Raw genomic sequence first — 16,362 nt, 5'->3', positions numbered from 1 at the left:
TAAAATGTTTAATTTTATGTTATGTGAATTTCGTCTCAATTTTAAAAAGTACTCAACAAAAACAGTGGAAGACAATCTATTTGCCAAAAGAGAAAGTTTTGTTTTTTTTTAAGCTTCTAATATTTGAGGGTAAATACCTTATGGCAATGTAGTCTATTTTCTTTTGCATATATAAATAAAATAAAATTTCGGAACTAAAAATTTTGTGAGAAAAATAGAACTTCTTTTGTACAAAAGTTTTAAATGCTGCTCAAAGGTCTTACTGGGGATACTAATTCACAAGTACAAGAGCTCTTATTTTAATAGAAATAAATTATTATGAATAAAACCCCTGATTTGGCTTCATATAGTTATTCAAAACTTGTGATACTTTTAAAAAGAAGGGGTTTACCCATTAGCTGAACATTACATTTTAAACACATGTGCTGGGACTTCCCTGGTGGCGCAGTGGTTAAGACTCTGTGATCCCAGTGCAGGTGGACCGGGTTTGATCCCTCGGGTCAGGGAGCTAGATCCCATAATGCATGCCACAACTAAGAGTTCACAAGCCACAACTAAAGAGCCCGACTGCCACAACTAAGGAGGCTGCCTGCCGCAACTAAGACCCGGCACAACCGAATGAATGAATGAATAAATATTTTAAAAAATGACTGAACCTATGACCAAAAAGCTTTGTTAAAAAAATAATAATAATAATAAAATAAAACGTGCTCGTTAGAGGTAATAATTTTTTAGGAGGAGGAAAAGATGTGAGTTTCTACTTTTTCTACAAGGTAAAAAAAACAACAAAACCCCTTCTGCCTAGAATAGCTTTTATGACTTTACATTTTCTGGCTGTCTTGTATGTTTATACAAACCACTTGAACACACATCTTTATAAATATAGGAATAAAAACTGCACTTCAGAGATACTGTGTTTCTTACAAATTAAAGGTTTGTGACAACCCTGCGTCGAGAAGTATGTTGGTGCCATTTTTCCAACAGCATTTGCTCATTTCTGTCATATTTGTCTCTGTCACATTTTGGTAATTCTTATAATATTTCGATTTTTTTCATTATTATTATATTTGTTATGGTGATCTGTCATCAGTGATCTTTGATGAAACTATTGCAAAAAGATTATGACTCACCGAAGGCTCAGATGGTTAGCATTTTTAGCAATAAAGTATTTTAAAGTTATTACATGTACATTATTTTTAAAGACATAATGCTATTGTACAATTAACAGACTACAGTATACTGTAAACATAACCTTCATATGCACTGGGAAGCCAAAAAATTCATGTGACTTACTTTATTGCCATATTCACTTTATTGCAGTGGTCTGGAACTGAACCTGCATTATCTCCGAGGCATACCTGTATACCCTTATAAGTCGTCTCAGATTCTTTGCTCAGAATGAAATTATTTATGTTGAGGAGACTGTAAACAATGTTTGTTTCTCTTACTCTCTCCTTGCTAAAGTGGAGGTATGTTAAAATTTTTTTAAAAAGGTACAATTTAATAATTCTGGGCCATTCTAACATACTGGTAACCAAGGAGAAACATAAATAATATTAACGTGCATTTAATGTGGTACATTATATGTTTCTAAGTGAACGCATGCCCCTTATTTCATGTGATACAACAAGGGTATGAGTAGCTATAACTATACATCATCACTGTAGAAAGTCTGAAAAAATAAGGATCAATCAGAACGTTGACAGCCAGACGTAATCACCATTAACCTATATTTGATGGTCACCCCGACTCTGTGAGATGATCAGGGCAGACAGCACCATCCCTATTTTACAATCCAGACAACTGTGGTTCAGGAAGATGCACTAACTTGCCCAAATGACCACCAATTAGTCAGTGGAGAAGCCGGTACCAGACCCAGGGGTTTCCTCCACTGGCCTAGCTTTTATGCCCTTCCATCATCAGCCGCAGGCCCTGTGTACAGGGAAGAGAGCGATTCTATCTTTTTTTTTTTTTTTTTTTTTTTGCTGTACGCGGGCCTCTCACTGTTGTGGCCTCTCCTGTTGCGGAGCACAGGCTCCGGACGCGCAGGCTCAGCGGCCATGGCTCACGGGCCCAGCCGCTCCGCGGCATGTGGGATCTTCCCAGACCGGGGCACGAACCTGCGTCCCCTGCATCGGCAGGCGGACTCTTAACTACTGTGCCACCAGGGAAGCCCCAGAGAGCGATTATACCTTTTGGCCGAATGATCTCACGACTCAGTACCTAGGCACCTCCCCGCACCAACCTGGCGACGTAGCATTACCAGGCTCCCAAGCAGTTTGAGTATTGAAATGAATGGCTCTATTGAAAGATAATTCTCCAATCATCATCCTTTCTTTCAGACAGATTAACGTATGCTTTACAGCATGCTCCGTACTCATTCATACAATACTCACTAGATCCCAAGTAACGAAGAGAAATCAGTTACCTTCTCCGCGGTTCCTCCTGGCTGATCACCAGTCGCAGCCACTTTGACGGAAGCGGCCTGGACGTTCAAGTCCGGACCACACGGGTCACTGGCTCCATCGGTCAGGCCGGCCGTTTCTGAGCTCCTGGGCCTGGCCTCAGCCTCGGGCCTCTTGTGGTGTGGGCTGACCCTGGCCACTGGCTTGTGCCTGGACCCCAGGTTGTCATTCTTCTGCTGGAGGGAACCGGGGCTGTCCGTGCTCGCCAGACCCTGGGTGCCTGATCCGGCTTTGCACTCCAACTTGGGTGAACTCCTCGATCCTGAAAGTTCCCTCCTCCCCAGGCAGCCAGGGCTCCCCTCGGGGGCCTCTGAACGGACCAGCGGGTTGGCTGCCTGTACAAGGGTGTCCCCCACGCCTCCTGGGACACTCTCCTGTAAGTCCAGCGAGCTGCCAAGGAGAGGCACCGAGGAGGCCTTGCTGACCAGGGTTTTCTGGGGATGTGCCTCTTGGTTGATACCCGTGACCTTGGAAGAGGCCGCTGAGACGCATGTAGAGCTGTCGTCTGTCAGAGGCCTGCTGGGACCTGAGAGGGTCCCCGGGAGGGAAATGCAGTCCCCTTCGCCATCAAACTCTTCTTCATCACTGGCGTCGTCATCGTAGCAGCCCACCCTCCTCTGGCGGAGGAGAGGGTTTCGGAGGACCTGTGGGCTCCCGGGAAGACTGGCTTGCCTGACAATTGTCACCTGCTTGTGGAAGAGCCCGGAGGCCCGCTGACTTCCTAGAGACACAAGGCTGTTGGCCCTGGGTTTTCCTGGTTCCTTGTGAGCTGGCGGGGTTGGGGAAAGAAAAGTTGAATGAAACATCTTCCCATCTGGCGTGGTCTTTTAATCTGATCCCCCTCATTACACACGAGCATTTCCACGTTCACAAATGCCACATACACACCTTCTGGCTACTGGACACCAGGCTGAAATGATACGGTTTCTCGGGATCTCCACAGAGCAGAGAGCTGGCTTCCCTCTCTCCTTTTCCTACTGGTCTCCCTTTTTGTTTTTCTACTTTTTAAAAATATCTTAACCTCTGGTTTGTTTCACTTAAACACGTGTGCTGCCTAGAGACAGAAATGTATTAACTTGTCAACATCCGTGATGTCTAACACATTACTGACTTCGACCTAAATGCTGCCGCCGAATAGTCCTCTGTGGGAGGATGCCCGGGGACCCACGGGTCCTGCACACCTGGGCCTTCTTATCACCTGAGGTCCTTCCTTCATCTGCAAAAGTTGGAGGTGGGGCTTGATTAACGGGCACAGTGAAGCCTGAGATTACACATGATTTATAAACTCCAACCTGGGAAGGGAAGGAGAGCGTGGGCTGCTCTGCAAACTCTCCGCTTCTCGTTAAATGTAGTGAAAGATTACACGTGCTTCCGCCTTGCAACTTTTCTATCAGAGACCAGAGGAGGCACATCACGTGCTCCAAATGAGCTAGACGGGTTCTCATCTGCCTCGCCCGACACCAGGGATTTTCTTATGCAAACAGAAGAAATGAGCAAAAGGAAACCATGCCGGCAGGAATGAGAAGTCAGTATGGTTCACATCAGATCATTATTTCAGATTATACCGAGAAAATAATCAATGAGGTCTTTTTCTAAAAATCCCTATTTGATAACGTCTAAGTTCTGAATCTTTCACTCACTGCCCTCTTCGAAAGAATTAAGTTAGGGCCTAGCGAGGGAAGGAGTTTGGCTAGGATTGCCCTAAAACGTAAGGCCATCAGGTTGCCAGCCACGATCTGGTGCCATAAATTCCAAGACTACACTGTGTAAATACCATCCAAAGGGGGCGGTTCAGCATCCTTCAACACTGCGGGTACAGAACGTCAGCCCAGCCCATTTACCACAGAAGTGGGGGGCCAGCCACTAAGAGTGGGCTGCATTTCCCAAGAGCAAACTCTGAATTTAGCCAGGGTAGAAAGGTGGCTTCTACTCAACCAGAGGTGTGATTTCCAGTTCTCTTTTCGTATCCCAGCACCGTGACATATAAACCAACACATCGTGGAATCGGAAAAGTCATGGCTTACGAGAGGCGCCAGGCAGCTCCGCGGAGCTGCCGCAGCCACTTCCAGGGGGGTCCTCATCCTCGGAGCCGGCCACCACGAAGTCAGACAGCGGGCCTGGGACATCGTGAGCAAAGTACTGGGAGAGTTCAGATTCGGAGATCAGGGAGTCCTGTTGAAGAAGGCAGTGCGGGATGAGGAATTTGCACCAGAAGCAGATTATTTTAAACAGTAGTTGCATCCTATCTTCCCGAAAACACTTTGTTCTCATCTGTGGTCACTCAAAACAGCTCTGATGGTAAACACCTACTTCCATTTACTTTAGGATGGCGAAATTAAACAATGCATTAAAAGGCAATGGCTGCCAGACAATGTTTTTAAGCAATATTTTTTTGGCTGTGATCAGAAAAGCCACAGCAGCAAAACATCAACCATCCCAGGAGGAACACTGGAGGAAGAGGTAGGAAGTAGAATGGAATTCCAAGGCACGGGCTCAGCCTATTGATGCAACAACAAAATAGGAGAGTTTGACTCCTGTTCTCTGATCCACTGGGATTTGGGAACGTCCACCTGAGAAAGATTCCACACTCTCCTTAAAGTTGCAGGTACCCTCCCGCAAACTGACCAGGGTCCCCCTTTATTTTGAAGCAGCTATTTTTCAAAGTGTAGCTTAGTTCTTTTATTTTGTTGTTCTGTTCTTTTCCTGGATGAATATTTAATAAACACACATTTGTATACTTGTTCTCTAATGAACATTGTTGCCATTTCCTGTGTAAAGTGGCCAAAATGACTCATGGACAGAAATATGGGCTGGGATCTGCAGTTTGACTTATGGGCTTCAGGAACTGGTTCGTGGGCCAGCTGAGCGAGGCAGCAGTGTGCCTTGACTCACCTTTTTTGCAAGAGAAGGACTCTTCAAGGGGGTACCTGTTGGGGGAGAAATTCACCATATTGTCACTGAAGCTCAAATCCTTACAGACAGGCTCACCTCCTTAACTGGAGAAGAAGGAGCCAATCATATTAAACAAAACCTCCTTTGCTGCGTGGATATGGACGTGCGTGCGTATGGACGTGCGTGCAGTCTACCTAGGTACCTGATTCCCAACCTGTCCCACCTCCCAAGATTCTGCTCATGCTTCAAACCCTCAGACGCGGCTACCTCCATGATGATCCTAGCTGGAAGAAACTTCTTCTGAATGTCAAAAATGTTTTATACTACCCATATACCAATTTCCATATATATCCCAATTTCCATATGCACAATATAATTTAATTACAAGTGGATGCATCTCATCTCCTTCCTCGACTATTTACCTATCGGTGATCTGGCCCTGCAGGGCTTAGCACTAGGATCTAGGAAGTGTTCAGTGATATTTGATAAATGGATTGAAGGATGAATGAACCAAGGAAGACCAGCCCAAAAAACTCATGGAAGAATGAGGGAGAGGGCTGAATATCTATTTTAGTTTTTAGTTGAAGGACAAAAAGACTCAGCATTGAGACTTTAAGTTATATTCCATGAGCAAAAAGATCTTGGGCTTGAGGATCATGGCTTCATAAAATCTTTTATAACTGACTGAATGGATATGTTGGGATTATGAGAGGACTGCCTTCAGGCAGGTCAGGAGAATGAGTTAGCTGAACAAAGAGCCCATTATGGCTATGCCTACTTTCAACATATTAATTATGGATGTAAATAATTAGGGTATTTCACGGTTGCCAAAAAACTGTATGCCTTCCTTTGCCTCTGACAACCAGTAACTCATGCCTCAGTCTCCTCCCGACATCAATCTTAATATCTTGAGTTCAGACATGTCTGCAGAGCCCCTTTAGATATCCACTCTACAGGAAACATTACTTTTCCAACTTGATGCAAAGTTTCATATTTTAAATTCATATAAAATTCTTACTACCTCAATCCTTTCTCTGGTTGAACTTTCCACCTAAGAAGGGGGAAATCATGATTTTTTGCAGCCTCTGTTACCCTTGAGTTGAAACTTTTAATTCATATAAAGAAATCCCAGGTTTTTGGATGGATTGTACCCTCCCTGCGTCTACCAAAACAGCTGGTATTTGGGTAGCACTTCATTTCCACCCAGAACATTTCAAATGAATTGCACATAAACACCTGAAATGCTGCTCACTCGTTTCTGCAAATTATCTTAAGGCAGTGTAGGAAGCATGCATGGGTGGAACTTTAATACAGCACATTAAATAACTGCAGAAATGAAAAGCAGCAGCGGCAGCAAAGAGAAAGCCTGGAATCTCTTTGACAGCTACTTCTGCCAAATGTGATAATTACCAAGACTCCAATAATACTGGGCAGGGGGGTGCCCCTGGGGGGAACTCAACGAGAAACTCTTCTGAATGTTGAATGAAGATGTGCAATTACAGTACCTAAGCCAGGAGAGGAATTGGCCTCTTTGCTCTCCTGATAAGTGCTGCGTGCTATCACTTCATCCATTTCCTGCTCGGAAACCTGGTTGTCAGCAGAAAGCACAAATTAGACGATTTTATTTATTTATTTTTCCCCAATACAAGTAGCTAGGACCAGAGTCAGAGGCTGGAGTGCAGATAAAGAGGAAAACTGCAGGGCCAAAGACTATGACCACCCCCTGAAGCAATAAATCAGGGCATGTAAGGTAGTGTGGCTGGGTTAACGATTGCTTCAAACAATGTATTCAAAACAAGAACTTCAAAGGGTTCCCAAGTTCAGGAAGCAAAGCATTCAGCTCTAGTTACCAACAACATGGCTGATATTCTCTCTCTAGAACACTCACTTATAATTCTTTTTTCCTAAACTTTATTTAAACAATTTCAAACTTAGGTGAAACTTTCAAGAGGAGCACAAGAATAGTATACTCTTCACCTAGACTCAGTATTTTGTAACATTCTGCCACATTTATACTCACGCTCCATCGTTACACACACACACACACACACACACACACACACACACACACACACACCCTATAACTTTTTACTAAACCATTTGGGAGTTAGTTACGGACATCGTGACCCTTCACCTGTAAATAATTTAGCAAGTATCTCCTTAAAATAAGGACCTTCTCTTAAATACCCCTGGTACTATTATGCTCAGGAAATTTAACGTTGATACAAATGACCGTCTAATATACCTTTCACATTCCTAATACTATCCTTCAGAAATGCTCAGAGACACTCAGAGTGTGTCTTTAGGCTGGAAATAATTCACCGAAAGTTTGACGCCAGGCTGGGAGGAGATAAGGATTTTCCTCGAGAAGGCAAATCAGCGCTCCGCTTCTTTGATCAATGTCTCGCGAGGGGAAAAACGTCAACTGAGTTAAACTGTGTGCACAGTGATGTGACCGATTTACATTCTGGTGCAAGCTCCTTATCTGTGGTGGACCTTTAGTGGCCTGTCACCCGTCAACTTCCTTGCCTAGCAATGCTTTAGAGAAAAAAATGTTTTGGGTGGTGGTGGGAGGGTGCAGTGGGGCTAGGGTGGCGGTCAGGCAACGCAGGGTCCTGGTCTCACGTCTTTTTAGCAACCTTTAACCCCAAACAGTTCTGAGCCTTTGTCTTTCCTGGTGTTGACAACGTGAAAGAAACCAGGTCAATTCAAACCCTCAGTTAGCAGTTGTCTGATAGCTTCTTCCTGCTTAGATTTACATTATGCATTTGGGGGCAGAAAAACTACCAAACTACAAAAACTTTTCCCTTCTCAGTGCATCGCAGAGGCACTCAGGGTCAGTGTACTTCATGACTGGGGCTAACTTTGACCGCTTGTTTAGGGTGAGTTCACCAGATCTCTCCACAGGATTTGTTGCTATTGTCGTCGTCATTAATGAGTAATCTGTCAGGAGACAATTTGAAACTCCGTCTGTATCCTGCTTCCCAATATATTTCCACTCAATGCTTTTAGCATCATTGATTATTCTTGCTGAATCAATAATTGCGATGAAGTTTTCAAAACGGTGATTTGATAACTATCTTTTCCTTCTATATTTATTGGTATCATGGTAAACTCATGGATTTCCACACCCCCCATCCGTTGTTATCCATAACTGTAATTATTCGTAGGAAGATTTTTAAAAAGCCTGATACATGCTGAACTATGAGATATTTTAAAAAACAACGATGCAACTTGTATAGTTTCTTTTTTAAAGAATATTTTAAATGTAGAATGGTCATTTTGTGTACTAAAATAACGTTTAGCATAAAAAATATTTGGAGTTTGCAATCTGCCTTAAGAAGTAAATAAATATTTCTGTACAGGATTCAGCATGACACTTAAATCATCATCACATCATAGCTTTTATGTAACCCTCTCCAGTAGTCGTCACAGGAAATAAATATGTACACACACATGCACACAGGCATATCTCCCCGCCCCCAACATACCTTCATAAAGCAAAGAGTAATTTTGTATAATTGAGCCATTAAACAGAGGTTGCAAATTTTTCTTGATATTAGACTTTCAATATTCACAACTATTTTTCTGAGTGGGAAAAAAAATGGCTGGGGTTTGAAACAAGTGAAAGATCTCCTGGATAACTCTAATCAAAAGTTAGAAAGCCGCAGGACCCATTAATAATGAGCCTCTGTTACTTTCTTCTACTTCACGTAAGCTAGAAGCTGCCACCCGAGCAGGTCTAGATCTTAGCTTGTCTAGACCTGGAGGGTTTGAATATCCCAATCGGGCAGCCACTGCTCCAGTCATTATGAGAAACAGAAGAAAAGAAAATCCTTGTGGTATTTCTCTTGGAACAACATGAAAACTGAGAAGGCACATACATTTAGTATCAAAATGTACTATTGGCATAAAATGTTGGGATAAGCGGTACAAAAATACGTTCAACGTAAAATGGAATCTTGACCAAAAGGAAAATATAGTATGATGTTACAACTAAGAACACCATGTTTACCTAGGAGGAAACATGAAATCCAGTCAAACAAATACTGAAATTTGGTTTCACTGGACACATCTCCAGCACCATCCTGACGACCATATTACTGCGGCTAGAAACATGAGTCAACCCATGTGTTCCACGGGATCACAGACCACCAGTCCACCAGGACTGTTATGCTTTGCACCGGAATGCCATTTTGATGTTTGATTGTACTGGCGAATGAGGCAGATGCTTTGGGCTGAGATTAGGCAGACCTCCGAACAAATCATGACCTGTGTTAGGTTGGAATGGATTTTGAAGTCGGGCATGCCTGGAAGCCAACAACTGCAGCCCACGGAGAACTTAATTTTCTATGTTGCTGAGGGATGTGCTGGGTCAGCCACAGCTTGTTGGGCTGCTCCCTAAGGTGAGAGGAGTGGCCATGTGGGTAGTGGAATCCAAGGGGGGACCCCGGAGGGAGGAGCTGAGACTATGAGGCAAAGTGGTGTTAAAAGTGACCCAGAGAGACTCATGGGGACAGCGGGGGGACAAACTAGAACAGATTCTAAGGGAAAGTCAGGACTATAGAACAAAAAGGAGAAAAATGGGGAGTGCCAAGTAGAAAAAATGGAAAAAGGTGGAGGAAGCAGGACTTGATTTTCTATTGATGATATTTATTCAAGCAGTTTTTAATGTAAGACATTTTAAAGAATGCTCGTAGACAAGAGAAAACGATCTGGGGGAAAGAAAGTAGTGGGGTTGAGTTTGAATCAGTCTGACGGCAATCGTTCAAGCACTGTGGTTGACATCACCTTCCCAAATCAAGGCCTGGAGTCATAGCTGGATAGCGCTTATTTGTACAGGGGAAACTGGTCAACAAATGAACACCACCGAGACAGTGAAAATGACCCCATAAAGTTAATGCACTAAAGAAATCTCAGATGTGGCCCATGGGAGGACCTACCAGGTCTCCTGGCACAGACGTCTTACTCTTAAAATGGCATAAGAGTCCATCCAGTACAGCAGCCTGGGACCATTTAGGATGTAATCAAATAATACCACAAATAATACAAAAGGGGTGGCCACATGACGGGCATGGGAAGAGCTAATGTTCTTAATAAGCATTCTGAGTTGTTGAAAGGTCAAATTTTGCAAAATACAACCTGATTACCATGTTAGAGATAGGCTAATTTGAAAAGATTTTTACCTGGAGTGCTCAAAAACAACAAAAATTACTGCTCGAAGTGGGTTGAGTTGAACTTGCTAAAGTGTCCTGTGGTTAGCTTAAAAAATTAAAAGCAATCGAATAAGTAGAAGAGATACAACCAAGTAAATAGCAGAGGTCAATGATACGGGGGCTATGATTATCTGCAAGTTAGTATGGGCCAACTATGTGATATTGATGCTGAAAAAAAATTAGTGGGCTCTTAAGCCTTAATTACACCGGAGTATTTTGCTCAGGTCCAGGATGGCCTGGACAGATCACCTAGTTTACTGCTCTCAGATTTTCTGGATGCAGAAACCCAAAGAGGTTAAGTATCTCACCAGAAATCGAACAATCAGCTGGGGGTTACTCAGAACCCAGCACTCCTACCTTCCACAAATTTTAAATTCACCAAACATACTGTCAACATTTTCTAATAAAATTTTCTGAGTGTAGAGACGAAGAAGTCCAGATTAGTGGTTCATTTCCCGTGTGTATCAGTTACCTTGGTCACTGTGTGGCCACAGGCTGATTCCCATCCCTAGCTGGGTGAACTGTCTCATCAAAGAGTAGGCATAGGAACATGTGTGTCATTGCTACTGGACAAATAGCTGCCTTCCCATACTCAGGAGAGTATGAAATACTTCACCTTTGGATTAGGGTGCCGGCCGATGACCAGGCGAACGGGTCCTGGGGGGCATTTGCTCAAGATGGCGTGGACTTTGCTCAAAGCAGCATGGCGGACGTTGACTGAGTTCACTTCCAGGATTTGATCTCCGCGGCTAGGGAGGCAACATGATCAACTCTCTGCGGTAACAGTTAGCTTTTTACAAGATTTCCTTCTGGGAGAGGTTTATAATATGAAATCTTTTCTGAATACTTTAACAAGGCAAATGACATCCTTTCATCTTTGCATACGTATAAAAAAGCAACACAGTCATAAACACATTCGGTTTTAAACTGACAAAGACCATTACGCATATCTATCTGCATTTTCAGAAGTAGTAAAGTTAAATAAAATTGATAATAAGGACAACAATGAAGGCTACCATTTCTTGAACACATAGTGTATGCCAGGCACTATACAGAGAGATTTACATAACAATGCTTTGAATAGGTATTATTATTCCCATTATGTAGATAAAGCCACAGGCTCAGAGAGGTTACCCAGATGTCACACACTGTTGATCTCAGGTCTGTCTACCTTCTGATCATCAAGTGACAGTCTCTCGACCACCATCAGTTTCTCTTTCCCTACCATCTTGAAATGATTATTGTAATATAATTTAAGAAGGAAATATCTGAAGCTCAAAGGTTACCCAAGAATTTGTAAAAACGTTTCAAATTTGAACAAATGAGAAATTGGGGACAAGATGCCCATTTTGACTTGAAATTATAGGGAGAGAACTCAGTACGAGAGAACAAAGACTCTTTATGTGGGGTTTGAAGAATGTTCATTTGGCAGGCTCCAGACATATGGAACCATTCAAGAAAGAAACATCATCTTGGGATGTCATTAAAGGATTTTTTTTCCTTGGGTTCTAAAAGTATATTTTCTTTAATGTACTTTGGATGATTTGCTAAATTTTTTTCGGTATGGAACTTCACTCTGATGATTAACTAAAAACATAATATAATCTATTAACAGCACCCCAAAATGGCAACCTCAAGGAATGTCATTTTGTCAATTCCTCAACTGCTCAAGGACTTAGAAACTTCGAGGGGAGAAAGATGATACTGTCTGCACAGAGTGTTTCGTGCAATACATGTACATTCTTGTGAAGTTTAGGTGGGCACAGACCCACTGCAATTACTCTATAATAGAATACCTAAACCTCTCTTGTATAAACAGAATACCCAATCTACAACTCAACTAGCCGAACTGAGAAATCAGACACGTGGTGATTTCAGACAGTAGGCATCTAGACGTCACTTCTTAAAAAGGAGTAAAACAACAGGAAAGGTTCAGGAGATTGTACTTAATAATAAAGGCCTCCTGTTCAAGGGCGTGATTTCCGGACTCTCTTGTATCCAGTGATTCTGAAACCATTTTGAGAAGTTCCCAGTATCTCCTATGAATTTTACATAAATGAATATAAAAGTGAAAGAAAATATTTGGATAATCATAGATATCTATATAGAGTTGTATTGTGTCAGGTTTCTGAGACTGAACTTCTGAGTCCAAACAGAACAAAATTGGTAGGGAAAGCCAAGAACTGGAGTTCTTGAATTCAACCAAATTTCATTTATATTATCTTTTCATCTTTGGAGATGTTTTTGATTGTAATCCTGGCTATAGGACCGCAAATAATAAAAACACTTAGAATCCCACAGGGGAATGTAACAGCGCAGGTATCTTACGTATGTATGTATTCGCATATTCACAAACACACCAGAACTCTAAACTTTCAGGTTTACAACCAACCTCAGATTGCTCTCCATCTTGGCCACTGATCCAGGGGCAAGGCTGTGAATGTAGATGCCTGGAGGGCTGTTTTCTAGGGCCAGGCAGCAGGCACCAATGCCTAATCCAACTCTGGGCTCTGTGGGAGGCGTCATTGAAAGAAAACAAAATTAAAAACGACAACAACAAAATCTGAAAAGCAGTATTAAGTGATCTGAAATGGCATTAATGTATATGTTGACCAATAACCATTTATTTTTGGACCAGACTCAGAATACAAATTTTGCTTTTCTTTGTCAATAGGGCCATATTCTGTTAATGAGTCCACGGCAGAACCAGGGGCTAACTATGGACTGTGAATTACTCAATCAATGATCCATCCTCTTCTTAGTCTAAAGAGCCTCCTCGAAGCTGCTTTTGGAAATAGGCAGAGTCCAAGTAATATCTTCTATTCTGCATACACAACTTTAGGTTTTCTTTCGCCTCTCTTTTTAGCAACTAATCTCTTGGTTATTTAATTGCTCACCATATTTCTATAGCTGGTGGGGAGGAAAAGGAGACAAAGATTAAAAGTGATAACATTTGGTGTCACCCAGGACTTTCAGTTACTGGTGTTAACTGTATTCTTGACTATATTCTTCATTCTTTAAAATGTTTTATTAGCCCTAGAATTAAGCTAGTCAGTGATGTTTTTCACATGAGTCTCTGACACACCATGATTCATCTGGAGAGAGCTTAAAAAATCGTGCTACTGGTAACTTCCCTTCACTTTAGTAAAATGACTAAAATCTCTACTTTTGATCCCACTGTCCATTTAGAGAATAACATATGTTGTTGGTAGCAGAGTGTTCCAAAGGAGCAATTCATAGAAAAAAATATAAAAAATTAACCTAAGAACAGATTACAAATTATTATTTGAGAGAATGTAACAAAAATGAGGAAGAGCTGGTATCACCTTTGTTGAGGGTTACTTCCATGACAATTCTGTCCTTTGGCCCGGGGGCCTTTCGTCCCAGGGACGAAGAACTGGCTTCATCGGCACCCACCGCTGAGGTTCCCCCACTGGTGTTGAAGTTTGGGGAGCTGGATCTGCTCATGTGTGTGGGTGTGGAGCAGGGTGTGAGGCTTGGGCTCAGTAACTTGGTGCGTACCGTTAAGACAAATAGTCCACTCCGGATTTGCTGAAAAACAAGAAGGGCTAAAACATTCAGGCTGTCCTTTTATCAAAGGGTGGAAAAAAAAAAAATCACCAAACCCAAACCAGAAAGAAAGAAAGAAAAACAAAGAAGACAAAGGCGATCAATAAGAATGTCTTTACCTTAAAGGTATGAATGGCTTCTTGAAATGTCAAGCCCTTGATTGGTATTCCATTTACATCTAGGATTTCATCCCCTAGTGACCAAATTTGAGAATTACATTAACATCAAGTTTTTTTTTACTGGAATCTGCTTGGTCAGTACTAGAATAAGATACCATATGGTCCCTGATTTACAACTCTATAAGATGAATTTTATTGTTCCAATCTATTTTCATTAGCTTAGCTCCAAGGAATGTCACAAAATGGGACAATAAGTGACAATGCATATTCTTTTGCAGTAATTCTATATTACCATCTTTAACTAAAACAACTGTGGGAAGCATCAAGATCGTATTCTCTAGCCACTGCCAAGTCTGATAATAGATGTTCTACATTTCGAGGTCAAACTACAAAAACTGAATTCCTAGTCTTTTCTTATGGTTTTTGTTTTACAACTTAAACCCACTGGCAGTGAAGCCCAAACACATGTAACATGTGAGAAGCCTTGCCTATATTTGCAGAAAGACATGGCGTGTGAAAAATGGTTTAAATGATAGAGACAAAAAAACTCGTGAGATATTATTTAGGAGTGGCAGCCCCCCGTCTACATCCAGCCCCATAGTCTAGATGCCTGGTCTTACTGATGGTGTTCAAGGTTCTCAGTCATTAAGCTGGCTAGTTATTATACGCTTCTAAGAGATTACTGTAGACTAATATCAAATTGCTTTCTCTCTCTCTCTCGCTCTCTTTCTCTCTTCTCCCTCAAACTATCCTGGACTCATCGTCAACTCCAAGAAGGCACAGGTCATTTTTCAAGTTGTTGACAGTGTCTGCTGGGAACATAAAAGAACTTGGACATCCTGTTGACTTAACAGAGCTAGTTTCCGGTTCTGTACTCTTGTGACATGGTCTGTTTTGGGGAATAGCAGTTCATCAAAAACACTACAAAGATGTGCAAGAGAGAAGAACAGATGAACCTTGCACAGCAGTATGGTACGGAAGAGGAACTCCCTTTACCTACAACACAGTACAAAGCAGCCTAAGAACACACGTTTTCTCCTCTCACGAACAGCCAATCCCAGGAGCACGTGGGGTAATCCATTAAAGGAATCCTGTATATGAGTTTAAAAAGGTAGCAGTACCCCACCCATTGTTATGTGCCTTCTCTTTAATGCAATTACAGAAGTTGTAAACTAAGTGAAATAATCTGTTTAAAAATCACCTGGTATAACCGATTACTCAACTAGGCGAGGTTTTTGGTTTGGGTAGAAATATTAACATAATGGCTCATGCCCTTAAAAATCTTTGCAAGATTACTTAAAAGACAGATCATCCAACAGGTTGAAAATCCATTCTGATGACTTCTATTTATTGTAAGCGAATACATATGAAAATACAGTATTTAGGAGGAGCAAGTGCTGTTAACCTCTCCTATCGATTTTTTTTTCCCCTCCACTTTGTTCCATTCTACTGGCATTGCAGGATGAATTTCAATCAAGTGAACACATGGCACATGTGTTATAAAAATGCTTGGCTAAAATTTTATAATGTTGTGAAACTAGACACAAACACCACCTGGGAGTTAACCCTTCCTCTGAGACAGAAATAAATATTCTGCCATCAAAATATTAAGCCTGGGCTTCCCTGGTGGCGCAGTGGTTAAGAATCCGCCTGCCAATGCAGGGGACACAGGTTCAATTCCTGGTCCGGGAAGATCCCGCATGCCACGCAGCAACTAAGCCCGTGCACCACAACTACTGAGCCTGTGCTCTAGAGCCTGTGAGCCACAACTACTGAGCCCACGTGCCACAACTACTGAAGCCACGTGCCTAGAGCCTGTGTTCCACAAGAGAAGCCACCACAATGAGAAGCCCACACACCCCAACAAAGAGTAGCCCCTGCTCGCTGCAACTAGAGAAAGCCCACGAGCAGCAAAAAAGACCCAATGCAGCCAAAAATAATAAATTAATTAAAAAAAATTAAGCCCGGTCACGGATTATCGTTAGCACACAGGCTTCTGGGATTGCTCTACCTACAGAAAAGGAGGCTCCAATTCACTCTTAATCAGTTTTAAGAAAATAAGCTAGTTAAACACAACATCACCTATCTTTGGACCAACTG

At 42.1% G+C, this 16,362-nt stretch overlaps 1 protein-coding gene across 4 annotated transcripts in view; it reads right to left on the bottom strand.

The window, feature by feature from the left end:
- Positions 1-16,362, bottom strand: part of PDZD2 (PDZ domain containing 2) — a 378,550-nt gene that overhangs the window by 25,874 nt on the left and 336,314 nt on the right. For all 4 annotated transcript variants that reach the window (XM_067730459.1, XM_067730460.1, XM_067730461.1 and 1 more), the window contains 8 exons: positions 14,263-14,336; positions 13,900-14,125; positions 12,966-13,083; positions 11,190-11,322; positions 6,863-6,944; positions 5,358-5,392; positions 4,490-4,637; positions 2,429-3,234 (listed from right to left, as the gene is read on the bottom strand). In XM_067730459.1, coding sequence (XP_067586560.1) covers positions 2,429-3,234; positions 4,490-4,637; positions 5,358-5,392; positions 6,863-6,944; positions 11,190-11,322; positions 12,966-13,083; positions 13,900-14,125; positions 14,263-14,336 — 1,622 coding nt within the window. The remainder of the gene's footprint in view (positions 1-2,428; positions 3,235-4,489; positions 4,638-5,357; positions 5,393-6,862; positions 6,945-11,189; positions 11,323-12,965; positions 13,084-13,899; positions 14,126-14,262; positions 14,337-16,362) is intronic.

The sequence above is a fragment of the Pseudorca crassidens genome, chromosome 3 (genome assembly GCF_039906515.1).
Source record: "Pseudorca crassidens isolate mPseCra1 chromosome 3, mPseCra1.hap1, whole genome shotgun sequence".
Taxonomy (NCBI): Eukaryota; Metazoa; Chordata; class Mammalia; order Artiodactyla; family Delphinidae; genus Pseudorca; species Pseudorca crassidens.
This window is presented reverse-complemented; position numbering and strand designations above follow the sequence as displayed.